Source organism: Geotrypetes seraphini, chromosome 8, assembly GCF_902459505.1.
Source record: "Geotrypetes seraphini chromosome 8, aGeoSer1.1, whole genome shotgun sequence".
NCBI lineage: Eukaryota > Metazoa > Chordata > Amphibia > Gymnophiona > Dermophiidae > Geotrypetes > Geotrypetes seraphini.
This window is the reverse complement of record NC_047091.1, coordinates 150,315,289-150,342,660: the sequence shown is the minus strand read 5'-3', so window position 1 is coordinate 150,342,660 and position 27,372 is coordinate 150,315,289. Positions and strand designations below refer to the sequence as shown.

Sequence of the window (27,372 nt, the reverse complement as noted above, 5' to 3'; positions counted from 1 at the left end):
AGAAAGAAAGGCAGAAAGAAAGAGGAGGGCCAGGGGGAGAGAGAAAGAAAGGCAGAAAGAAAGAGGGGGACCAAGGGGAGAGAAAGAAAGGCAGAAATAAAGAGGGGGGCCAGGAGGAGAGAGAAAGAAAGGCAGAAATAAAGAGGGGAGCCAGGGGGAGAGAGAAAGAAGAAGGACCAGAAGAAGGACCAGAGACTCATGAAATCACCAGACAAAAAAGTAGGAAAAATGATTTTATTTTCAACTTAGTGATCAAAATGTGTCCGTTTTGAAAATTTATATCTGCTGTCTATATTTTGCACTATGGCCCCCTTTTACTAAACCGCAATAGAGTTTTTTAGCGCAGGGAGCCTATGAGCGTCGAGAGCAGCGCAGCTCCCTACGCTAAAAACCGCTATCGCAGTTTAGTAAAAAGGGAGGGGGAATATTTGTCTATTTTTGTATAGTTGTTACTGAGGTGACATTGCATAAAGTCATCTGCCTTGACCTCTTTGAAAACCCGCGGAATATAAATGATAATTAACATTTTCTCTGCGTACAGCGTGCTTTGTGTTTTTAAAATTTTATTGTTGGTAGATCATTTTGACTTGGCCACAAAGGTAAGGGGGAGGGAGGGAGGGGAACTGCTGAAAGACATCTAGTAAACCTTGCAGGCTTGACTGCAGGGAATTATTTTTGTAAAATCATGTTTTGTTATGTGACTGGCATTATCTAGACTTTAATTTCTATGAATGAATAGAATGAAAATGATATAAAATTACTTGCTTGTTTTTATGTGCGTGCGCTGAAGGAAAGTGGAGAGAGAGTGGGCTGAGGATGCTGAAGAGAAATGGGGAAGAGAGTGGGGAGAAGACGCTGAATTATAAATTGACAATTGTACAGAATATTGTTTCTTTTTATACTTTAATATAAACAATTCAAGGCTTGTGTGGATGGAATCAGGTGGTTTGCGGGGATGGGGACCGAGCTTATGGGGATTAGTCCAATAAAATGGTATTTTTTTATTTCTCATTATTTGTTTTATTTTTATTTGTTAATTTATAAAGTGGTGATTGTTATGTATCAGTTTTTTCAAATTTACATCTACTGTCTTTATATTTTGCACTGTATTAGAGGACATGTGTTACTGTTTTTTGTGGTGTTGCATTGTATCCAGGGTCTGGTTTCTTGGCGGATCAGTTTAACTTTTGTCTACATATTTCTATTTTTAGTTTGTGATTATTCCATTTTGGGCGAGGGTGTATCTCTGTTCTGTGTGTTCTGAAAAAGACATAGTTTTCAGTTGGCATTGACTACAGGACCAATTGACTGTGCGGGATCTGGCTTGTTTAGTTTTACAATGTATGTGTTGGTGTTCTAGTGCTCACTGCAATGTTTAAAATGCAGCCTTTTCCTAGGTACACTCTTGTGGTGCGATATGTAGATTGGTACTAAAAATCATATTTTTCATATAGATGGGGGGGGGGTGTCAAAAAATGATGGGCCCCGGGTGCCACATACCCTAGGTACGCCACTGGGAACATGGACATCATGTGCGTAGAATGGAATGCTGGACACAGGGGATAGAAGGAAAATTAGAGGAGGAAAAAGGTGGGTAAAAATGATTTGTTTATATTTGGATGGGTTTATAGTCATGTATATACGGTAAAGTTAACTTCAGAAAAGTACAATTAAAGAAAAGATCTAATGAACAGATAAGGTTTCAAATATTTCCAAAAGTGCAGATAGCCAGCATTAAGTAGTACCAAATATGGCAGAATTTCCAGTTTCACCAAACAGAATTTGAATGATTTAGCGCAGTGGTCTCAAACTCAAACCCTTTGCAGGGCCACATTTTGGATCTGTAGGTACTTGGAGGGCCGCAAAAAAATAGTTACTGTCTTATTAGAGAAATTACAATTTTGCATGAGGTAAAACTCTTTATAGTTTATAAATCTTTCCTTTTGGCTAAGTCTTAATAATAATAATAATAATATAATTTATTGCTAAAGAGACATATGATCAAGAAACTGTTTTATTTTACTTAAGTGATTATGATAAACATACCGAGGGCCTCAAAATAGTACCTGGCGGGCCGCATGTGGCTCCCGGGCCGCAAATTTGAGACCACTGATTTAGCGTATGACTTAATTTTGGGTTTGTTTGGGTTTTGTTTTTAACAGATGAAAAAGCCAATATTAAAACCATCTTTACTATGACCCTATTTGGTCATGCCAATTAATTAACTAATTAGTCAGACTCTGGAGAATAACCCATCAAAATTTATGAACCAAAACAAACCTTAAAAATGCTGCATTTTGCATTTGGGCAGCAGTTGCCTTATAGTGCTAGGGTTTAAGAAGTTTTGCCTAAACAGGCACAGAGGTCAATATTCAATGCTGGGATATGTGTAGCTCCCAGCATCAAATATTTAATTTATTTATTTATTCAATTTTTTATACCGTTCTCCCCAGAGAGCTCAGAACGGTTTACATGAGTTTATTCAGGTATTCAAGCATTTTTCCCTGTCTGTCCCGGTGGGCCCACAATCTTTCTAGTGTACCTGGGGCGATGGGGGAATTAAGTGACTTGCCCAGGGTCACAAGGCGCAGCGTGTGTTTGAACCCACAATCCCAGGGTGCTGAGGCTGTAGCTTTAACCACTGTGCCACACTCTCCCCTCCAGGTATGACCGCCAACCCGGAAGTTAAACTAGGTACTGGCCGACATTCAGCTATTTCTGTCCTAATTTTATGCAGCTACTAGAGAATGACACGGGGGAAAAATCTGTCACCGTCACCGCCCCGTCCCCAGCCCACCATCCTCTGCACAGCTCCGTCACCGCCATTCCCTTCACCGCTCCGTCACCGTCACCGCCATCCCTTTCACCGCCACTGCCATCCCATTCACCGCCCCGTCACCGTCCCCGCAGCATCCATATAAGCCTTAGTACTGTAATATTTAGCTTATTCCTTTCTTATAAATCAAAGTTCCTGCTGCTGAACTAGAGAAAGAGATGTTCAGCTGGCAGGGCTTTGTTTATAAATTTTTATCAACACAACTAATATACTACTTTATCCTAAAGCAAAAAATAAATAAATATAATTTTTTTTCTACCTTTGTTGTCTGGTTTCTGCTTTCCACGTCTTCTCATTCAATTCCTTCCATCCACTGTGTGTCTTCTCTCTGCGTCCTCCATTTGCTGTTACTGTGCCTCTCCCTTCACCCTCCCCCAATTGGTCTAGCACCCATCTTCTTCCCTCCGCTCCCCCATAGTCTGGCATCTGTCTTCTTCCCTTCCAGCATCTTCTCCCCACTCTGTCTTCCACATTTCCCTTCAGGGTCTGTTCTTCTCTACCCTCTTTCAATGTCTGTTCTATTCCTTTCCACCACCACCCTTCCCTCCCTCCTTTACAATATGTTCCTTTCTACCACCCTTCAGCTCCTCTCGCGTGGCCTATCTATCTACCTCCCTCCCTCTTATTTTTGTGGCACGTTACAATGTAATTTGTGCAAGCCGCTGGAGCCTGCGAGCTGTCCCTGTCCCATTCCCACAAACTATCTCGCTTCTGTGTTCCTATTTTCCCCATTTCTAATATCTCTCCTATGTATCTGCCATTGCCCCCCCCTGTGTCCATATACCATCCCCATGGCATGTCCCCTTTATGTCTCTGTCCCTATGCTCCATGCACATAATTTCCCCTCTTTCTGTTACCTTCCTCTGTCCATATTTCCCCTATCTTCCTCTTCCATACCAGCGTGTCTCTTCTTTTCAACCCCATCTAGCTTCTTTCTCCCTTTCTTCCCCCCCCCCCGTGCTTCCAGCATTTGGCTCACCTGCCTGTCTTCCCCTTTCTTTCCTGCTGTGGGTTTCTTTCTTTCCCTCTTCATCCCCTTGGCCCAGAATTTTTTTTCCTTTCACTCCCTCCTTCCTAGTATGAGCCGGTAACAAACGCGATCGCAGAGTCTAGCAGCCCCCACCTACCCGATCGCAGCATTTAGCCAGCTCCCTCCCTCTACCTCACCTTACATTCTGAGTTTGCTGGCTTCCTTTTTCCCCAAGCCGCACACGTTTAAAAAGACACGCACGCGTGGCTGCGCGAGTCCATCAAGCTTCTCCTCTCCTGCAACTTCCTGTTTCCAGTTGCGTCAGAGAAGAAGCTTGATGGACTCACGCAGCCGCGCGTGCACGGCTTTTTGAACGCGTGCGGCTCAGGAAAATGGAAGCCGGCAAACTCAGAATTTAAGGTGAGGTAGAGGGAGGGAGCTGGCTAAACGCTACGGGCAGGCGGTGGCTGCGGGGACCGCGCGATCCTAAATGCCTCACTGCGGAGACAAGACCATTCACCGCTCCACGGGCGGTGAATGGCCTTGTCCCCGTCCCCGCAGCGACTGTTATTTTTCATTCCCCGTTCCGGCGGGTTACCCGCGGCTAGCCGCGGGTAACCGCCACCGTGTCATTCTCTAGCAGCTACTTAGCTGGTTGATGGCAATTTTCAGTCTTCTAACCAACTAAGTTTCCACACTGTCCTAACTGCCCCTGGACCACCAAACTTAACTGGTTTTGGCATAGGTACTTTCCAGTTACATGCCATTGATTATCTCTGGATAGCCCTGCACAAGCAATTTAAATGGCTTTAAATATTGACCCCTCTTACCTGCAAGCATCAGGGCTATAGAACTCCACATCCATGTCAGGTTTCAGAAAGGGTGGCCACATCTCTCCAGCTGTTCCGTTAATCATATTGCACTGTTTAGAATTCCAGAATTTTACCTGTAGCGAAAAAAAAAAAAAGTCAATAAAGCAAACAGTCAAGGTCCTTGAATGTTCCAGCAATTAAATGTGTATAGAAGCATTAAATTTGCTGAAACCTTCAGGGACCATGACTTGATTTGTTTGCATTTGAATTCCCATTTGGGTCCCCTGAGGCAGACAACGAAACATGGGCCATGTTGGGACCCAATAAACTCCAAGACTACAGCTTTAAGATTAAGTCTGTCTAGAGTTTTGAAATTTCATAGTGCACAAGTGGAAGAATAATTTCTGACTACACTCAAATATGCAATGATTGGTCGGAGAGACTTTACGTGAGCTCATACACTCATTGTGTCTCCAGGGCTCTGGGCATATGATTTTTTTTTTTTTTTAACTTACATTGTAGCCATTATTTTTAGTGAGCACCCTATTACTGTGGAAAGGGTTTGCATATATATTTTGAATTTTCATATATTTTCCCCTTTATTTTTGTATACATACATGTTACCCCTTTTCAATTTGGACTTGGCGGAGAAAGAATGGGCATGAGCGAGCAGGAATTGCTCCTGTCCCAATGCACTGCTAGACCACCAAAAGTCACAGTAGGCCTTGGGGGTGGGGGTTACTCTTACTTGGAAGGGAAGGAACGATAGCTTCTGACTGTTGGGGGAGTAGAGGTGCAGGCACGCACTGAAGTCTGCTGGTTGGGGGTGGTGGTGGTGGAAGGGGAAGATTACTGGGAAGATGGGAGGGAGGGTGGTAGGGCACTACAGCGAAGGCATAGTAGAATATAAACCCTCAGGTTTATATTCAATTTACCATTTCTCCTCTAAAAGGGGGGGCAAAAATGGTATCTCCGTTTATTGATGTGTTTACATTCAAGTATATATGTTATATCCCTTAGCCTATTGGAAGGATCCAGTCCTAGCCTGTGCCCAGCTCAACACCAGAAACTTTTTTTTATATGTGCTTCAGGTACCTGTCCCAAAGAGGGAGTTGGTGTCCAGAGACTTTGGAAAGTAGACCAGGGAAATGTGTGAATTTTCAGCCATGACCTGGCCAACTGTGTTATAGGGATAGCTTTGGAAAAAAAAAATATACCCTTCTCTCATCCCCCACCCCAAACAAATATAGCTATCTTTATTCCACTAGGAATAGAGCAGTAGAGTAGCTAGCTCTGCAATTTTGGGGAGGGGACAAGGAATGGACTGGGGGCAATGTATTTTCTCCTTAACCTCCCCCCCCCTCAAGCAAGCATGCTAACAATACCTTTGCTGGTGGAGATACCGAGCCCTGCCAGACAAACAATTACAGTGCCGCCTTGCTACTTCCTTTCTGCTCCAAGCATGCCAGGATTTCTTATGCATGTGCAACGGGGGGGCGGGGGGGGGGGCTGGAGTTCCAGAGAGGACCCAAGACCCCCCCCACCTCACACATGGCTATACCCCTGGAATACAGAGACAGCTATATTTAACCACTAAGCACAGGAGAGAACTTTCACATCCTCTGATCTAGCAGACAACTTTCACATCCTCTGATCTAGCTGAATAGTGGCCTAACTCCTTCGTTGGTGTGACCATTTTTGGTCATCATTGTTCCTCTTGTGTCAAGAGAAATGGCATTAACCTTTGCTAAGACTGTACAAGGACACCAGACAATCTCTGGATGGCTGCAGGCCCAGATACCAAAAGAGAACCTGAAGAGACCTGTTTTTATCATTAATTATGCTAAAAAAAAAAGGTCATAGTCCCACTGATAATGAGATTCCAAGTGCAGTTTGGAACCTTGAATCTCTGCCCAGAGACTTTATCCTGTCTAGTCTATAGCTCTCCGATCTTCCTTTTCTCATGACTATTCCAAAGTCCACACTCTGGACTACTCTTCTTACCACCAATGCTCAAAATACTAGAGAAATCTGCCATTGAGAACTTAAGCATGGGCAGCTCTCTTCTGGAAAAAGGACAGATAGAAAGCTTGTTTTGGAATGGGCAAGAACTGAAGAACCAATTTAAAGCCTACTGACCGCTGTAAAGCTGCAATATGCGACTGGTGGGAAGGATAACCATCTCTTAATAGCTGCAATTCAGACTCGCAGAAAAAGCAAGAGAATTTATCCTTGTGTCTGAACTTGCCCTTCCGAGTCAGAAAAGTTTTCTAGACAGGAAAATGTCAGATGCACATTGACAGAAACGGACAAAATTTGCCTCCGTTTTCTTAAAGTCAACAGTGCTCAACAATCTAGACATGCATTAAACCTCCAAGGCAACCTCTAAAGAAAAACAAGCTATTTCTAGCCAGCGAGTCTGACAAATAAGTGAGCTTACAGTGTAGAAACCAATCAGACATTAGCAGAGGGGGGTAAACAACTCCAGACAGCAGCATCCTTGCAAAGCTGGGTGTGTCACAGAGGTTGAATAGCTTGTCATTTCCCCTGTAATGATAGGTTTTAAGGCCAAGAAAGCAGAAACAGCCAGTGGGAAGGGGGGCCATGGATAGCAAGTTACTGCTCATCACACTCCTTTATGGTGTTGTGCCCTTCTGTATGTTGTGTACTCAGAATTATCCCCCACCGAAGAAATGTATATAGAAGTTATTCGAGAGATGACAATTCCCTTAGGCATCTCCGGCCAGTGCTGCTACAACAGAACGTTGTTTACAATGGAAAAAAATCTGTTTACTTCTCCACAACTCATTTAGCCCCCCTCCCCCCAAAAAAAAGGAAGTTAAAATTAATGGTTAGGGAGTGGTGAACCTGGAGGATTAAAATAAGGATGGTACAAATGCCAAGGCCATAAAAAAGGCTTACTGTAAAATTCCCTGAATATTCTCTTTTTCCTATTTCTATATAACCTGTTTCACTGTATAAGACTTTTAAAGTTATATTCATAAAGCCTCCCATTACCTATGACATTTCAGATCAGCACAATTTGGTTTGATGGAAAAACTGTTCAGAATCTGTACATCAGTTGGAGTCTAATTATATCTTAAAAAAGAATAACGGAGCGCTTAAATTATAAAACAGACTAAGATGGCAGTGCTTAAAAACATAAGAATTGCCATACTGGAACAGATCACAGGTCCTTCAAGCCCATTTCTATTGTGTCCTTAAAAACAGGATTTTTTTAAAAAAAAATGTTTATTTTTTAATTTGCAAATTGTACATCATTATTAGTGTTATGGAAACTTCAAAAAAAAAGGTGGCCATCAATTTAGGGGGCACTAAGGGCTCCTATGTAAAACCTGCAATATTCAAGTTCATGTACACTAATGCAAGTCCGCTACCTGAATAGCGCAACCCCCTCCAAAAATAAATGTACCGCTTGATTAGTGAATAAAAAAAACAAAAAGTTATCGCAAAAAAGCTTTTGCGCACCCTGTGGTAAACCTTTTTGGCTTAGCACACCTCTGTAAATGGGCCACAAAGCCTGAAAGCACTTTTGTGAAAGACAAAATTGCCTGCAGTTGGTTTTTTTTAAATTTAGAAAGGGTCAATATTCAAAGTGATTTAACCAGCTAAAAATAGCTCCTAGCTGGTTAAATTGCCAGTTAGGAGCCAACTGGATAGTGCCGCTAAAAATAACCAATTAAGGCCACACTGAAAACTGGCTATTTTGGGGCATTCCAGGGGCAGAGTCAACACTTGACTAGTTAAGTGTTGATATTTACTACTTGACAGGCCAGATTAACCACACACATAGGACAACATAAGTCAGTCCTATTCTTATGCAGTGCCTCCTAACCAGTTAAGTGCTGAATATCACACTTAACCGGTTACACATTAAGCCAGCGCCAAAAACTCAGCATTATACAAAAGCTTTGCTGCAATTAACAATCCCACCGTTGAATTAAAAGCAACCTCACTTATAAGTACCTCTTTCTGTCCATTCCATTTATCCACCATTTGCACCTTCTTAACGTCATCCACCCCAGTAAAGATGTTGAACAGTCCTGAATTAGTGTTGTTAAACTATAGGGAATAAAAAGGCATAGATTAGTCAAATTTTCACGTACAAAACGGATTTTAGGAAAGATTTAACACATTTGACAACCCCGAACTGAACGTCAATAAATAAAATGGCTCGATAGCCAAGACCTCTGTAGCGACTTATTTCACACAGGGAGCACAGCCCAGCGATTCCTGTAGCTCATCGGTCTTAGTACTCAAACTGTTCTCAAAGCACATTTTAATATTCCTTATTTATAAGTAATTCAAATACAAGGCATATTAATTTATGCTTTAAGCAAACAACAAGGCCAATAAGCAAAGCGAGTCATGCGGCTATGATCCCTGAGCGAAGTAGTGGTTGCAGAGGTCTTAAATAAAAATTTGCGATTGATATTTAAGAAGTTCATCACTGATTGTCACATGTTATTTTAATATAATAACTCCTACTTTGTAAAACCTACTTTGTAAAAGTAAGACCTCAAATTTGGACAAATCAGAACTGAGATATGATGTAGAGGTCTGCACGGGAACGGGGATCGCGGGAATCCCCCCCTAACCCACGGGACTCCCACGGGGACCCTCCTCTGGCACACGGGACTCCCACAGGGATGGAAGGCTTTGGAAGCAGGGTTCGTCCATATAATATAATGGACACTTCAGCCTTAGTAAAAGAGGGGGTTTATAAGTTAATTACTTGAACAAAAAACAAAAAAAGGGTTTCACCAAAGAGATTCCACAAGGAAAACAGCAGCGCAAACACAAAAGAAACTGTGGAATTGCTGATCCTGTCAGAAATAATTGCTGCTTTTTATGGGGACGGGCGTGGATGGAGGTAATTCTTTGCGGGGATGGGTGGGGACAGAGAGGAACCTGAAGGGAACGGGTGGGGACGGAAGGGATCCTGATGGGGACGGGTGGGATTTCTGTCCCCGTGCAACTCTCTAATATGATGGTCAAAATGCATCCATTTCCACTAGTATTTTAATACAATTTGCCAATGCAAAGCACATTGTAAAATACTTCCCAACAAAAAACAAAGAACCTCAAAACTCCACAGCACAAAAGGAGAAACCACAAGCAAGTCCTGACAAGCAAAAGCTTAGTCTCGGGTTTACTGTGCACATAAAATTATGATTAAAAACACATCAATTAAAAGTCAAATAAACATGCAAAACATCAAAAAGTCCCAGATGTTAGCCAATCTGTATAAATCCACCTTGATGTTCACGACAATGGTAGATTTCGATGACCACAATAGCAGAACGTCAAAACAGCGGGCATTTGAATAATGGACCCCTGGACCTCTCTACATGCCGAAACAGTCCTCCGTCTAGGGTCCAACTTTCATATCAAGCCTATTGCTACACAATTTGCCCGCTGTTTTGACATTTTGCTATTTGTGATCATCAAAATCTACCATTATCACAGACACCAAAGTGGGATTTATACACATATAGATGACCATTTGATTTACAAATAGATTGGCTAACATCTGGCACTTTTTGCTGTTTCTGCATGTTTTATTGACTTTTAATTGATGCGGTTTTAATCAATTTTATGTGCACAATAATCCAAATCTACCCCACTTTGCCGGCTTTTATTTACTGGGACTCACTTGTGGTAAAATATTTCCAGAAATAAATTATGTATGCATTGGATATGTGCAGTGGGAGCATCCATTTCACAAGCATCAACATCTAAAATAGCAATGGGGTTAACCCAGCAACATACACATCTATAAACTGGCATCTACACATGTATGTCGGTATAACGAAACATGTGTATGTCACATGCAGGTATTCAGTGTCTTGCCATTTTATAAACCTACACAGCTATGTTTCATCAAGCCATCACGGCACCCAACCTTTACCAGTATTCGTTTGGGATCTGGAAGGGTTATAAAACACAACAGAGGACTGAGGTATGAACACGAATGCAAGGAGCCTAAAAAATAAGATGGGGGAATTGGAAGCTATGGCACAAAAAGATAACCTTGACATCACTGGCATCACAGAAACATGGTGGAATGAGGAAAACATCTGGGATACTGCTACTGGGATGCAAGCTATACCACAGAGACAGAGTGGGTCAAAAAGGTGAGGGTATTGCCCTATACATCAAAGAAGGAATTGAGTCTACAGGAGAGAACACGCCGGAAATGAAAAATAAGGTAGAGTCTATAGGCCAAAATTCCAGGAACAAATGGAACGGAAACGAACATCGGCATCTTCTACCAACCCCCAGGGCAGTCTGAAGAAGCTGGATGGAGAAATGATGGACGAGATTAAACGCAACTGCAAGGGAAGCAACGCAGTTATCATGGGTGACTTCAATTATCCAGGGATAAATTGGAACCTAGGCACCTCCGGCTGCGGTAGAGAGACCAAGTTTCTGGATGCTGTAGGCGATTGCTTTCTGGAACAACTTGTCAAGGAAAATACGAGAGGAAATGAAATTCTGGACTTAATTCTAAATGGACTACAAGGACTGGTGCAAGGTGTAGAAGTAGAAGGTATGCTGGGAAGCAGTGATCACAATATGATCCACTTCAACCTGGACACGGGGGCAAAACATCGATCCAGAACGGCCACGGCACTGAACTTCCAAAAAGGGAATTATGAAGGGATGAGACTCATGGTGGAGAAGAAGATTAAGAAGAGGCTAAGCACTGTAAAAACGCTAGAGCAAGCATGGTCCCTTTTTAAGGACACAGTCACTGAGGCGCAAAATCTATAAATACTGCGTATCAACAAGGGATCCAAGAGTAAAAAGAACAAGGAACTGGCGTGGCTCACTGTAGCGGTGAAAGAAGTGATCAGAGACAAGAAGATTTTATTTAAAGAATGGAAAAGGTCAAAAATGGACGAAAACTGGAAAAAGCACAAACATCAAAGCAGGTGCCATAAGGCAGTAAGAGGGGCCAAAAAAGACGAGGAAAAAATAGCCAAGGAGGCAAAAAACTTCAAGCAGTTCTTTCGATATATTAAGGGGAAACGACCCGCGAAGAAAGCGGTGGGGCTGTTGGATAACCATGGAATAAAGGGAGTGCTAAAGGAGGACAAAGCCATCGTCGACAAACTGAACACATATTTTGCGTTTGTATTTACTGAAGAGGATATACACAACATACTGGAAGCCAACAGGCTATATGCAGGAAACTAAGACGGGAAACTGACTGGGTTGACGGTCAGTCTAGAAGTATGCAGGCAGATTGATAGGCTTAAAAACGATAAATCCCCTGGACCAAATGGCATCCATTCGAGGGTAATCAAGGAACTGGAAGGGATTATTGCTGAACTGCTTCAACTAACAGCCAATCTGTCGATCAAATCGGGAAGGATTCCGGAAGACTGGAAAGTGGTGAATGTTACACCAATCTTCAAGAAAGGTTTGAGGGGGGATCCGGGAAACTACAGACCAGCGAGTCTGACCTCGGTACCGGGAAAGATGGTAGAGGCACTGATAAGGACCACATCATTGACCACCTTGACGGATACAATCTGATGAGGACCACCCAGCACAGCTTCAGCAAAGGAAGATCTTGCTTGACGAACTTGCTGCACTTCTTCGAGGGTGTTAACAGGCAGATAGACAAGGGTGACCCGGTCAACATTGTATATCTGGATTTTCAGAAGGCATTCAACAAGGTCCCTCATGAATGACTACTTTGAAAAATTGCGAGCCATTGAATTGAGGGTGAAATACTCACGTGGATTAAAAACTGGTTGGCGGATAGGAAACAGAAAGCGGGGGTAAATGGACAATATTCAAACTGGAAAAGCGTCACGATTGGAGTGCCACAGGGTTCAGTTTTGACCCGCGCTCTTCAACAAATTTATAAACGAACTGGAAATTTGTACGATGAGCGAGGTGATTAAATTTACAGACGATGCAAAGTTATTCAGAGTAGTGAAGACACAGAAGTATTGCGAAGACCTTCAATGTGACAAACACACTCGAGAAATGGGCCGCAACATGGCAAATGAGGTTTAACGTGGATAAGTGTAAGGTGATGCATGTTGGTAACAAAAATCTTATACACGAGTACAGGATGTCCGGTGCAGTACTCTTGGGAGACCCCCCAGGAAACAGACTTGGGAGTACTGATCAACAAGTTGATAAAACCATCTGTGCAATGCACAGCGGCAGCAAAAAGGGCTAACTGAATGCTAGGAATGATTAAGAAGGGGATAACATAACATTATACTTAGACCGCATTACCAAAAAGTTCTACACGGTTTACAAAAGATTATAAACATTAAACATAATCGTATATTTGAATGAGTCAGCTAGTCAGGTATTTGGAGAAAAGATAGGATTTTAGCTGTTTTCTAAAATTTCTGTGAGCAACAATGATCAAAATTCTTTTTCATGAGAAGCTGCCTGAGATACTAAAGAGTGATTTAGGAATTTCTTGTTTTTACAACCTTTTACAGAAGGGAAATTGAACGGAGCATGAGTTTTTCTACTGCATTTGTGCCTAGCTATAGAGAAACTATTAGCCAAATAAGTAGGGGCAGATCGGAGGTTATCATGCCGCTGTACTGGGCCATGGTACGCCTCCGCCTGGAATACTGCTTCCAGAACTGGTCAATGTACTTGAAGGACACAGTAAGGGTCCAGAGAAGAGCGACTAAAATGGTTAAAGGGTTGGAGCTGTCGTACAGTGAGAGATTAGAGAAACTGGGCCTCTTCTCCCTTGAAAAGAGTAGACAGAGGGGATATGATCGAAACATTCAAGATAATGAAGGGAATAGACTTAGTAGATAAAGACAGGTTGTTCACTCTCTCCAAGGTAGGGAGAACGAGAGGGCACTCTCTAAAGTTAAAAGGGGATAGATTCCGTACAAACGTAAATAAGTCTGGGTGAAGAAGAAGAGTGGTGGAAAACTGGAATGCTCTTCCAGAGGCTGTTATAGGGGAAAACACCCTCCAGGGATTCAAGACAAAGTTAGACGAGTTCCTGCTGAACCAGAACGTACGCAGGTGAGGCTAGACTCAGTTAGGGCACTTGTCTTTGACCTAAGGGCCATCGCGGGAGTACCCAGCAGTGTCAATTCTTATGTTCTTATTTCTAATCCTACCTGAAGTGTACTGCTTTGTCTGTGTATACTTCTTCAGAAAAACTATTTCTTAGTAAATATTTTATCTTGGGGAAGAAATGTATCTTATGTTGCTGGCTCTCTTCTGAACCCCCCTCCTTTTGGCATTGGAGGAATCGCCTTCATGAACTTATGGGCTGGGAGGCCTGTTTGGCCTGTTCTTCTCGCCGCCGGAGCAGAGACTTTGTCAACACTTGGACTCCATACTTGAACATTTTGTCCCCTGGGAGTCGTAGCCGTATCCTGAACAGACTCCACCTTTAATTAAGTTTATCTGTTTGATATTCATCTTTCCCTGCTTGGGAGTTGTCCAGTTTTTCTGGGTGGGGATGGGAAGGGAAGGGGGGGTTGGGGTTTCTTTCTGTGGGGTTGAGGTGTTGCTTTTGATCGTGGAGGACATCAGAGTCCAGTCCTCCGCGGTTGTTGGTTGAAATTGTAAACCTTGTTGTACCTGCTATTGTCACTGCTTAATAAAAAAAAGATTTAAATTAAAAAAAAAAAAAAATGAGCAACTTTCTATCTCCTGGACATCTGGCAGCAGGTGTAAATCCAGACCATATTGGGACGCAAGTGCGCATTCCCTCTCAAAACATGAATAGATCACAGCCCCTTTGCAATATACAAATATTCATATTTTGTATGTGCAAAACCCTAGCTTTCTAAAATTAAAGTTTTGAGTGTTGTCCCTATCTAATTAATGGCAGTGAATATATAGTCAGCCATCAAGAGTTACCATTACCACCAATATTCTGTTGCAGTACCCAAATATCAATCCAGTTAATTAAAACAGCTTTTCTGTTAACTAGCTACTTGATAAACTGCGGGTAAGTACCACCATTAAATACCTGCAGTGCCTGGATAACTCCTAGCTCCTTTGACTCCACCCCAGATATCAGCATAAACAGAGTGACATTGCAGTCAGGGGTTCAGTGGCATTGTAGTTATGAGTATTTGTTCCCAGCCTAGTCAGTATGCCTAGTCCCAGAGCCTCTCCTGCCTAGTTAAATGTAGTAGTAGTAGTAGTAGTAACAACATACCCAGGACTTTAATTTCCATTTTAGAGGTTAGCATGCAATAGTTAATTAAATTAATTTCACTTACTGATGTGAATAACCCAAACTTCCCCTTAATGGGTATGGTGTTTGGTAGCGTTAGCTGCATGAATTCTAGAAGTGGGCTATTATAACCCCACATTATCTCTTCCACTGTCCGATTCATAAACGCTTTCTCACCGAAGGTAGCAAACGCTCCGCTAATAACCCATTTCGTTACAGGGTTGGCATACTGCATCAACATAGATATAACCTAATGTAAATAAAAACAAAATTAGGACAAACCAGAAGTACAGGTCACAAACTGCAACTTTTAAGCTCAAAACATTGGAAATGTAAAAACTTCAACAGCACATATTGCATAAAAACTAGCATAAAAACAGAAAATCATTTGTTTGCTCCTGGATGTAGTGTAAAGTCATTCCCATTGGAGAAATAATGCTCAAAGACCTAAAAAGCGCTAGACTTGACATGACTAACTTGTTGGATATTGCCCCTGCAAAACTAAATATCAAAATCTGGCTCCTGAAGTGTTCTTACTCAAAGACTTCTTGAAACAATGGCAGATGAAGACCAAATGGCCAAGCCAGTCTTCCCATCCATACCAAACATCACCAATGTTCGTATCTAGGCAATTGAAAACTTCCTTATTTGTCAAAGCTTTTCTGTAAATGGATGAAGATATTAATTACTATGAGATGCTGGATATAGAATGTATGATTTTGGCTTTATTGTTTAATGAAGAATGTTACATTTATTTATTCAATTTTCTACACCGTTCTACCAGGAGAGCTCAGAACAGTTTACATAAGTTTATTCAGGTACTCAAGCAGTTTTCCCTGTCTGTCTCGGCGGGCTCACAATCTATCTAACGTACCTGGGGCAATGGGGGGGATTAAATGACTTGCCCAGGGTTACAAGGAGCAGCATGGGTTTGAACCCATAACCCCAGGGTGCTGAGGCTGTAGCTTTAACCACCGCGGCACACACAAGCTTCTCCTTTCCTTTGGAGAAGATTGTGCTTTGAGATAAGTGGCTAAGCCTTTCCTTTGCCATCACATCGACTTGCAGAGGTATTTGCCATGTTTTAGGAGAATCTTGTGGCTTTTTTAAAGAGATATTGGAAATCACGACATTTTACTATAGACTCCTGAGGCAGGCCCTTTTGGGCTGAAACACGATCGTGTCGAGTCACGATGTGTCAATAAAAGATATTGAACACCAGAGTCTTCCTTCACTGTTTGTTCTTCACTTTTTGAGTTTTGGGGAAGTATTCATCTCCTGTTTCATTGTGTATATATTTTTGGAACCCACTGATTTATTTTAAAAACTTATCAGGTCCTTTGATACAGGCTCATCAGCTCTCGATGATCCAGTTGTGCAACTGCTATAATTTGTACTAAAGAGCCTTTGCTCATGTGGAAATCACAAAAGATTTTATGTGAAACTATTACAAAGACAAGGTATAATGTATTCTAATATTCCTGTCAGCCCCAAACAAGTAAGATGACACCAACGGACACCAACGTTTTCCCCTCTGATATATCTTATGACCTTAACAAGGTCTTATCACTAGCCACTGCTTCTAATACAGACAAAGGACTAGATATACAAAGCTATATGTTAGCACATGTAAATACACATTACTGCCAATTCCATTTTATGTAATAAATGGAGGCTGCCTGAATTTCGATTTCAGATATGGCACAGGTACAAAATTCAGGTTCCAGCCAAAAATGCCCAAGCATGGCCCTGCCCTCACCCCCCTCCTCTCCTGGTGGTCTAATGGCTTCTTCAGGGCAGGAGCATCCCATGTTGCTGCTACTGCAGACGCCACAGCCACCATTTTGAATATGGAGCATCTGGAAGGTAGGAGCATCACAGAATACTCCTGCCCTGAAGAAGCCACTAGATCACCAGGGCCTTCAAAAAGTGGTAGGGGATGGGGTAGTCTTGTATGGCAATTATGATAGGGCCAGGGCCACATCCAGTTTCTGTTCTGGCCCCCCCCCCCCAAAAAAAAAAAAAAAGAGCCATGGATTTATTTTATGTCAGCTTCTACAATGGAGTATATTCATTAATAATGCATGTCTTTATAATTTTATACTACAGGCAGTCCCCAGGTTAAGAACAAGTTACTTTTTAAAGCTGTACTTAAGTCAGTTTTGTATGTAACTCAGAACTTGTAGGTTTTAAGATTCTTGCTGCTTACCTCTGTTCCCAGGTGACAAAAGTGTTCCCTCTAAAGGCACAGCACATACAACCACACACTGTTCTTAATGTGACCGTGCATCATTCCTGAACCTGCCACAGGAGAAGTGTAGGAGTCTTTGCCACTGGAAGTACTGCTCAGTGAAATCAAATGGAGCCACAACTGCGTTCTTAAGTATGCGTACTTAAGGTGGGAATCTAACTCAGGGACTGCCTGTACTTACAAGCTTGAAGGCTATTAGAAGTGTACATTCAGGTATTGTAGGCAATTTTATATCTCAGAAATGCTCAGTTTTTAGGAGAATCCAGATAATACCTGCATGAAAATGTAGGCAGAGACACCCCTGAGACCTGGGGGAGAATACAGACTAAGACCTGCATATATTGTAAGCAGAAGACGCCTCCATGAGACCCCAAAAAGTTATACTTCTAAGAGAGACATTGTACTTATGAATTCATGCTTCTGGACATTCATATTTCTGCTTGTCAGCAAGAGACAGTCTGCTCTATGAGAGATTCACCTTTGCTCTAGTGACTGGCAAAGGTCTGCTGACTGACATCACTGATAAACTCAAGCACCAAAGAACAAACAGAACTACGATTTGGCTCAGGAAAGGAGGGGGTGTTCTGCTCTCAGAAATTATTGCCTTCGTATTAGGAATGCAGTGTTAGGGGAATTATAAAAGGTCAGTTTTGGCACCAGGTGACGTCACGCTTCAGTATGACTATGATAAGTGTATAGACCACAGTTCTTCAACTGCCGGTCCGCGGACAGGTGCCGGTTCACAAAAAAATCTTGCTGGTCCGCGAAGGATTCGGTCCCCGCCGCAACAAAAGGCCGGCGTCATCCGACTTGCAACTTCCTGTTGCAGTCGCTGTGCCGGGACTCCTGCCTTCCACCGCGTTTGCCTCCTGCCTTGTCTCCACACCTCCAGACCAGCAGCAGCAGCTCTGTGTACTTTTAACTTCGGCACAGAGCTGCCCCTAAGCAGTAGTTTAGCGCGGTTTCATGAGGCAGCCTCGGGGCCTTTGCTAGGCCGGCCCACATCGCATCATCGAAGCAGGCCGGTCTAGCAAAGGCCCCGAGGCTGCCTCATAAAACCGCGCTAAACTACTGCTTAGGGGCAGCTCTGTGCCGAAGTTAAAAGTACACAGAGCTGCCGCTGTTGGTCTGGACTCTTGGGGCGCTGAAGGAGGGCAAAGAGCAGCTGTCCTGGAGGTTTCCCTTCCTCTCGCCTTTGCAGGTCCCTTTTTTTTTTCCTTCAAACGGCAACGGGCCCCAGCATCGACATCAATCAAGTAAGTTCCACTGTTCCTTGTAAGCGGTTCTGCTCAGCCAAAGCTTCCCCTCTGATATGAGCCACCCTCAGGGGAAAGAAAGTGACCCGCAAAGGTGAGGGGAAGGGGGGAAGATGATGGAAGTTGGGGGGGGGGAGAGAGAAGGGGCAGATGATGGAATGGAGGAGATAAGAGAGAGAAGGGGACAGATGATGGAAGTGAGAAGAAGGGAGAGAGAGCAGAAGGCAGATGGATGTCAGTTGAGAAGGGAAAGCAGATGCTGAATGGAAGTGGGGAAAGAACACATACTGGATGGAAGGAGGAGATAAATAAAGGGGGAAGAAAATAGTAAGATAATAGAGGGGTGAGTGAAAGGGTTGACAAGCTGTGGGTAGACACAGTGAAAAGAGGGAAACGGGACTAAATAGTAAGAAATAATTTAATTTAGATGGAGGAAGAAAATAGAGAAGGAAGACCAGAGAAGAAAAGGGAAGAGAGAGCAGAGAATGATATCGGATCTGAGTGGAGGAAATGAGAAGAGAGAGATGCTAAAAACCACAGGGGGGAGGGAAAGACAGAGATGCTAAACCATGAGGATGCCAGACCAAATTGTGGGGGAGGGGGCAGGAGGAGAGATGGCAGGGAAAGACAGACAGTGAATGGAAGGGGCAGATGCTGGACTGAAGAGACAGAGAAGGTTATCATGCCGCTGTACCGGGCCATGGTACGCCCTCACCTGGAGTACTGCGTCCAGCACTAGTCACCGTACATGAAGAAGGACACGATACTACTCGAAAGGGTCCAGAGAAGAGCAACTAAAATGGTTAAGGGGCTGGAGGAGTTGCCGTACAGCGAAAGATTAGAGAAACTGGGCCTCTTCTCCCTTGAGCAGAGGAGATTGAGAGGGGACATGATAGAAACATTCAAGGTACTGAAGGGAATAGACTTAGTAGCTAAGGACAGGTTGTTCACCCTCTGCAAGGCAGGGAGAATGAGAGGGCACTCTCTAAAGTTGAAAGGGGATAGATTCCGTACAAATGTAAAGAAGTTCTGTGGTGGAAAGCTGGAACGCTCTTCTAGAGGCTGTTATAGGGGAAAACACCCTCCAAGGATTCAAGACAAAGTTAGACAAGTTCCTGCTTTACAAGAATGTGCGCTGGTAGGGCTAGTCTCAGTTAGGGTGCTGGTCTTAGACCAGAGGGCCGCCGTGTGAGCGGACTGCTGGTTATGATGGACCTTTGGTCTGACCCAGCAGTGGCAATTCTTATGTTCTTAGGGCAGACACTGGCTGGAAGAGAGTGAAAAGGCAATGAAAGCAGAAACCAGAGACGACAAAAGGTAGAAAAAAAAATTTTATTTCTATCTTGTGATTCAAATATATCAGATTTGAAATATGTATCTTGCTAGACATAACTGGGGAGTGCAAAGCCCAGGCAGTGCTTCTTTAGCTTCCAGCTGGCTTAGGGCTCTCTCTGACCAGGGGGCAGTTGCCCTAGTTCCACTCCCCTAACACCATTCCTGTCATGTGTGACTGTGGTATTCTGTTACATGATATTTGTGTAGCATTCTGTAATAATTTGGCTTATTCAGTTTTCTTGATAGTAGAGGGGATATATGTGAAGGGGAGGGGAGACAGGGGTTTTGTTGATCTTTGCCCTGTATTATTTGTATTTATAAAATGACAATTGTATAGAATATTGTTTCTTTTTATACTTTAATAAAATATGTTCAATATAAAATCATAACTATTTGAGGCTTGTGCGGATGGGATCAGATGGTTTGTGGGACCGAGCTCGCGGGGACGGGGCGGCGATGGTTTTTTAAAAAAAATTTCAGTCTTAGTAGTTTGCCGGTCCACAAAATAATTATTTTATTTCCGCCGGTCCATAGGTGTAAAAAGGTTGAAGAACACTGGTATAGACCATTCAGCCAATAAAAATGACAAATGTGACAAACCAATGAGAAGTGAGTAATTAGGAGGTACCCTGAGCTACTGAAATAATGTATTTAAGTGGCATGCTGGATGGCATTAAAAAAAATAAAAAATAAAAAAAAGAGGAGGAGGAGAGGAGTCAGAACCAAAAGAACATCAGCTTGCTATTTCGTATGTATATAGCCAATATGCTGTACTTTGCTATTTCATGTGAGTTGCCTTTTGCTTATTACTAATAAACCTATCTGATAACAGCTATTTGGTTTATAGCGAAAATTGGTCTGTTTATGGTAAGATTTCGCAGCATCTTATTAGTTTGTACCTAGGGCAATTGAATGTTACATGAGACTTGCCCAGGCCCCTCTGGCCATCAGTCCATTGCTCTAACCGTTAGACTACTCCATGCACCATCAATAGAAGTCACATGCTAATCTAATGTTTATGGGGCAGGGAAATACCCAAAGTATCCGAAATGTAGCCTGCCCCAAGACTGGATTTGGAAAATGAGTAATTCTATACTAAAAAGGCTTGAACAGTGGCGTATCAAGGGCAGGGCAATAGATGCGGACATGTGAAAAAAAAAAAAAAATCACTTATGTGCAGAAATGACCTCACATAAGTAAGTGTGAAAAGTATATGTTGTGTTGGCATGATGCAAACCTTTTTACTGTGGGCATGACGTGGATGACACATATATGAATACATAGAAAACTGAAAATATGATCTATGTCCATTCTTGATAAATGCAGGCATGTAGGGATGGTATATGTGATCATGTCTGACATTTACGGTTGTAATCATCTTTTTAACTGTGTAAAAGACAACTCAAATCGTACCTATTTGAATATGCATTTGGACATAAGTACTTGTGCTACAAAGACTTAAGTTGGAGGTGACTTGGACCAAGCTTGGACAGCTTAAACATGCTTTAAAGACAATGTAATTTCCTATTTATACATAATAGCATAACATTTTAATATTCTTAATTGCCATGAAGCCATTGCTGGTGGTTGAATGTCAAAATTAACCTTGGTAGCTTTTTATTGTTCAAAGTAGGCGCCATAGAGGTTGTTTCATAAAAGCCTGTTTTTGCCATCTTCAACCGGGCACCTGGTTACAGAATAACTCGTTCTGTTCATGCAGAAGTGCTCTTTATTGGTTTGTTTTAGGGTTTTGTTTTTTTGGGGGGGGGAAGGAGGTTGGTATCAGGGCACTTTTATGTGAAAAAAAAAAATGATGTGGTCAAACAGAGAAAGGGATGGATGAAAAACCTATAATACAGCAATAAAATTCAGTTTTGAATTCAGGTAACTCCTAAGTGGATAAAGCACTTTATAAAAGAGTTATGCAAATATTCATCTCAATTTTTTTTTTTTATATGAGCAATAAAAAGGTAGAGTTCCTCAGATTCTTACCAGGACCAAGAAATTTGGCGACACAACATAATCCTGTTGGGTTCCATTAGACATCTCTGGCACAAAAAAGAGAGTGCGGTATTCCAGGTATGAAACAGTGTTGTTATGATGGAAAGAAATATTTGTTTTCTGCTTGTACTCCCTGTCAAAAAAGAACAGACGGAATGCAGTTAGAGTATTTTTAAGCTTGTGTCCACTTTTCTAGCGTGACTTCTGTAGTTGCAGGCATGTATTATTCAGCAGCTACAATACTCCTTAGTTTGGAAGGCCTACAACCAAAAGCAGCCACATTTTACTATGGGTAGCGCCATTATAAACTGATATGCACAACACTGATCACACTTCTCTAGGTCTCCATTATTATAAAAATGTTGGGAGTCAATATTCAAACCAATTTAACCCACCAGAAACAGCTCCTGGCCTATTAGTCACTTGCTTGGGGCCAACCAGTCATATTCAAACAGTACTTACACGGATGTTGCCACTGAAAAGGTCTGGTTAGCGCCCAACTCAAAACTGGCTAGGGGGGTGGAGGGGAGAGGGCCACAATTAGCACTTAACTGGGTATGTTTTCACCAGCTCGGGAAAAAAAATATCCCACTCAAATTCAATGCTTGAGGACTGGACTTGATCCACTGCTGAATTTCCCAAAGATAACAATGGTGGAGGTCGGCAAAAACACTGGATTGCCGCCAGCTGTATATTAGGCCCATTGATTTTAACTTTGTCCACAGATGGCACTGGGTTTAAAACCACAAGACAGAGCTCTAGTACTTATGCTAAACTTGGAGAAACATTGATTTCTCCAATATATCAAACTATCTTATTTTTTTAACTGGGTGACCAGAAAACTAAATCTACTACTATTAATTATTTCTAGAGCGCTACCAGATGAATGCAGCGCTGTACAGAATCATGACGGAGAAAGTCCCTGCACCAAAGAGCTTATAATCTAAACCAGTGGTTCTTAACCTGGGTTCGACCGAACCCCAGGGGTTCGATGAGTCAATCTTGCGGGTTCGGCGGAGGTCAAAACACACCTCCGACTCATATAGCGCTTCGGTCACGTTCAATCATCTAACAGTTATTCAGTGATTTCTTGATCTATCAATCTGTAACTAACGCCTTATATACATCAATCAATTCCTGATCAAAATTTGTGATTTAACTGATAGATGATTGAACGTGACCGAAGCGCTTATGATTCATGATGATACGCCCCGCAACAGCAGAAGTCACACTGATTTGCAGTAAATTTCATTATTATGTTATTATTATTTGAAATATAGGAAAACTTTTTTGTTTTCAAAATTGATATTATTTTTTCCCTCACTGTATACCTATGTTTTGAATTTGTAAAAATCATATTTTATTTTTCCAATAAAGAAGGGTTCGGTGAACACGCATATGAAACTGGTGGGATTCAGTACCTCCAACAAGGTTAAGAACCACTGATCTAAACAGACAAGAGAAAACAAGATGCCAAGGTGGAGGATACAGTTAGGGGGGATGGTTTCTGGCTAGGGTGGTGAGCAGTAGAGAGTAGAGTTATGACTCAAAGGCTATATCAAAAAGGTGGGTTTTCAGTCTGCTGTTAAACAAAGGAAGGTGTCCGACTTTATAGCTATGCAGATGACAAGCTATTGTGATTCCAAGTGTTTCTTTATTATCCCAAGCTATGCAGTCTATCTCTACTGTAATTTCAACTGTTGAATTATGGATGAATAAGTTAAAAAAACCTCAATTCAAACAAAATGAAATTCTTCTATGTAACTTCCTATAAGAAACTTGGAATTGAGCCTAAATTTGAATGGAACTTTGTACCCGATTAATAACACAATTAGAATTTTAAGGGTCATATTAGACTGAAATCTCTCAATGAATACTCACATTGATGCTTTGGTAAGGAAAAGCATTTATATGCTGTGGAAATTACGAACAATTAGATCATCCGAGGGTCATCAACGGTCATGAAGAAGGACACGGTATTACTCAAAAGAGGCTAGAAATAAAGCAACTAAGATGGTTAAGGGGTTGGAGGAGCTGCCGTACAGCGAAAGATTAGAGAAACTGGGCCTCTTCTCCCTCGAACAGAGGAGATTGAGAGGGGACAGACTTAGTAGATAAGGACAGGTTGTTCACCCTCCCCAAGGTAGAGAGAACGAGAGGGCACTCTCTAAAGTTGAAAGGGGATCGATTCCGTACAAACGTAAGGAAGTTCTTCTTCACCCAGAGAGTGGTAGAAAACTGGAACGCTCTTCCGGAATCTGTCATAGAGGAAAACAGCCTCCGGGGGTTCAAGACAAAGTTAGACAAGTTCCTGCTGAACAAGGACGTATGCTAGTAGGGCTAGTCTCAGTTAGGGCGCTGGTCTTTGACCAAAGGGCAGCTGCGTGAACGGACTGCTGGGCACGATGGATCACTGGTCTGACCCAGCAGTGGCAATTCTTATGTTCATACTTTGATATTTCTTCTTTTAGACTGTTGGTGCAATCTAGTTTTGAGTATCTTAGATTACTGCAATGTTTTTTTTTCTTGCAGACTACCAAAAGAACCTTCGCAGATTGCATATTGTTCAAAATATGGCTGTTCGACTGATTTTTAAATTTGTTAGACCATATTTCGCCTTATCGTAAATTACATTGGCTTCCAGTTGAGGCAAGAGTAATATTTAAATTTGGATGTACATGTACAGTGGTGCCTCACACAACGAACTTAATTCGTTCCAGGAGCAAGTTTGTTATGCGAAAAGTTCGTTATGTGAAACGCGTTTTCCCATAACAATACATGTTAAAAAAAATAATTCGTTCTGTAGCATAAAATATGCTAAGATAACATAAAAAAAGATAAATTTTTGGTTATTATTTTTATTTAGATACATCTAAAAACATAATTGTTTTTTAAAACAACACACATTTTTTAAATTTAAAGACAGACTAAGTAGAGTCTAATTTTACAGTGAGAGGGCAGAGTCTCAGCGGCAAAAACTGGGACTTAACTGTTCATTTTTTTTTTTTTTCTACCGTGTTTCCCCGATGATAAGGCAGGGCCATCAAATAAGACAGCCCCCCCTTTTTAGAAAAAAATGTAAAATAAGGCACCCCCCCCCCCGCAAATAAGCCACCCACCGATACCTGCGCTTACCCGAATCGGGTGGTACGGTGGGTGACTCCGTGTGGTCCCTGGCACCCCCGACACGATCGGGGCAAGAGGGAGCTCAAGCCCTCTTGCCCCCCCGCCTCCCCGACACGATCGGGGCAAGAGGGAGCTCAAGCCCTCTTGCCCCGCCGATTCCCCAACTCCCCGACAATATCGGGCCAGGAGGGAGCCCAAGTCCTCCTGGCCACGGCGACCCCCTAACCCCACCCTGCACTACATTACGGGCAGGAGGGATCCCAGGCCCTCCTGCCCTCGACGCAAACCCCCCCCTCCCCCCAACGACCGCCCCCCCCCAAGAACCTCCGACCGCCCCCCCAGCCGACCCGCGACCCCCCTGGCCGACCCCCACGACACCCCCAACCCCGTACCTTTCTGTAGTTGGCCGGACAGACGGGAGCCAAACCCGCCTGTCCGGCAGGCAGCCATCGACGGAATGAGGCCGGATTGGCCCATCCGTCCCAAAGCTCCGCCTACTGGTGGGGCCTAAGGCGCCTGGGCCAATCAGAATAGGCCCAGGAGCCTTAGGTCCCTCCTGGGGGCAGGGCCTGAGGCACATGGTCGGGTTGGGCCCATGTGCCTCAGGCCCCGCCCCCAGGAGGGACCTAAGGCTCCCGGGCCTATTCTGATTGGCCCAGGCGCCTTAGGCCCCACCAGTAGGCGGAGCTTTGGGACGGATGGGCCAATCCGGCCTCATTCCGTCGTTGGCTGCCTGCCGGACAGGCGGGTTTGGCTCCCGTCTGTCCGGCCAACTACAGAAAGGTACGGGGTTGGGGGTGTCGTGGGGGTCGCGGGTCGGCTGGGGGGGCGGTCGGAGGTTCTTGGGGGGGGGCGGTCGTTGGGGGGAGGGGGGGTTTGCGTCGAGGGCAGGAGGGCCTGGGATCCCTCCTGCCCGTAATGTAGTGCAGGGTGGGGTTAGGGGGTCGCCGTGGCCAGGAGGACTTGGGCTCCCTCCTGGCCCGATATTGTGTGGGGAGTTGGGGAATCGGCGGGGCAAGAGGGCTTGGGCTCCTTTTTGCCCCGATCGTGTCGGGGAGTCGGGGGGGCAAGAGGGAACCAGGCGGAGAGAGGGCAGTTAAGCGCAGTGCCTGCGCGGAAGGATGCAGCTCGGGCGACTTCGTTGTGTGAAACGAAGTTCGTTGTACGGATCAAGACATAAAGTTCGTTGTGCGCAGCGTTCGCTGTGCGAGGCGTCCGTTATGCGAGGCACCACTGTATATGTTATAAGGTCTTGCATGATCTTGCACCCAATTATCTTGTCGATCATTTCCTATTTGTTAATCTAAGAAGTTCACAGTGAATTTATACTTTGCTTTTCCATCTGTAAAAGTTGTTTAGAGAGAAGTTGTTTAAAGTTGGGATAGTTTAGTTCTCTGATTGCTAGTTCTGTTTCTTATCAACATTTTAGGAAATTGAAGACCCATTTACTTGCAAAAATGTTTGTAAATTTAGGTCTCCTTTTTTAAAGCCGCGTTAGGCTTTAATCGCTGGCCACAGCGATATTAGCTCCAACACTCATAGGAATTCTACAAGCATCTGAGTTTTTACTGCAAAAGCTGGCAATAAAAGAAAGCCTAACAAAGCTTCGTAAAAAGTGTGGGAGGGGGGGGAGAATGATTTATACCTTGTTGCTATTGTTCTTTTTTCCTTTTGTAAACCACACAGAACTTTCAAAGTACTGCCATGACCTCTGCTGATGAGGCTTGTCTATTGCACTGGAAACCTTGTTAGCACAAGTACAGAGGGACAACCCTATCTACTGGCAGAGATTATCAAGGTAAGAACCTAATCTCTTTTATATGGGCTGTCAGCTAGTTAACAACATGTGTTATGGCTTTAGCACTGGCTGGCACCATTCATATGTACTTTTTTTCACGCGTTAGTAGAATTGGCATGCAATTCTAGCTTGTACCTCTTTCAAGCTCTTTGTAGTAGAAAGGAAGGGGGGGAGGGAAAGCTCCCAGAATAAGGTTGTCAGTGGAACACCACAAAAGAGGACTAGAAAACTGTGCTACGACTCCAGAGTGCTTGAAAATGGGCTGTGTTTTGTATAAGGGTAACTTAATTTTATAGTTGCTCAACAGTAATTGGGATGGATAAGACATTGGCTACATTTTTACGAGTTTTATCCCAATAATCTAGTATGAGAGGTCAGAGAAACAGCATATGTTCCAGTGAACCCAAGTGTGTCTTACATCACCTCACTTGGTCACCGCTATATTCTTATTGTAATGTTTAATATAGTACCTGTCCTTTGGTATATATAAGTTTTCAATCTCTATTTGAAAATGTATGTGATTATCATTATACTAGTGTTTAAGCCCGTTACATTAAAGGGTGCTAGAAAGCAGCCCCCTTTCCCTCTCCCCCTCCAGTTCCTCCCTGACTGTCTCTCCGTGGCCCCCCTTCTGTCTCCCCTCCCAAGCAAAGCTGTCTGCCTCCCAGCACACCCCTCCCCCCCGAAGCATCCCCCTTTCCCTCTACCCCTCCAATCCCTCCGACTGTGTCTCCGTGGCCCCCCTTCTGTCTCCCCTCCCAAGCAAAG

The 27,372-nt window shown here is 43.2% G+C and overlaps 1 protein-coding gene across 5 annotated transcripts in view; it reads right to left on the bottom strand.

Annotated features, from left to right (window-relative positions):
• SCARB1 (scavenger receptor class B member 1) overlaps window positions 1-27,372 on the bottom strand; it is a 210,439-nt gene that overhangs the window by 63,346 nt on the left and 119,721 nt on the right. For all 5 annotated transcript variants that reach the window (XM_033954981.1, XM_033954980.1, XM_033954982.1 and 2 more), the window contains exons 3-6: window positions 21,672-21,813; window positions 14,884-15,087; window positions 8,606-8,701; window positions 4,637-4,752 (exon numbers count right to left, since the gene is read on the bottom strand). In XM_033954981.1, the coding sequence (XP_033810872.1) occupies window positions 4,637-4,752; window positions 8,606-8,701; window positions 14,884-15,087; window positions 21,672-21,813 (558 nt within the window). The remainder of the gene's footprint in view (window positions 1-4,636; window positions 4,753-8,605; window positions 8,702-14,883; window positions 15,088-21,671; window positions 21,814-27,372) is intronic.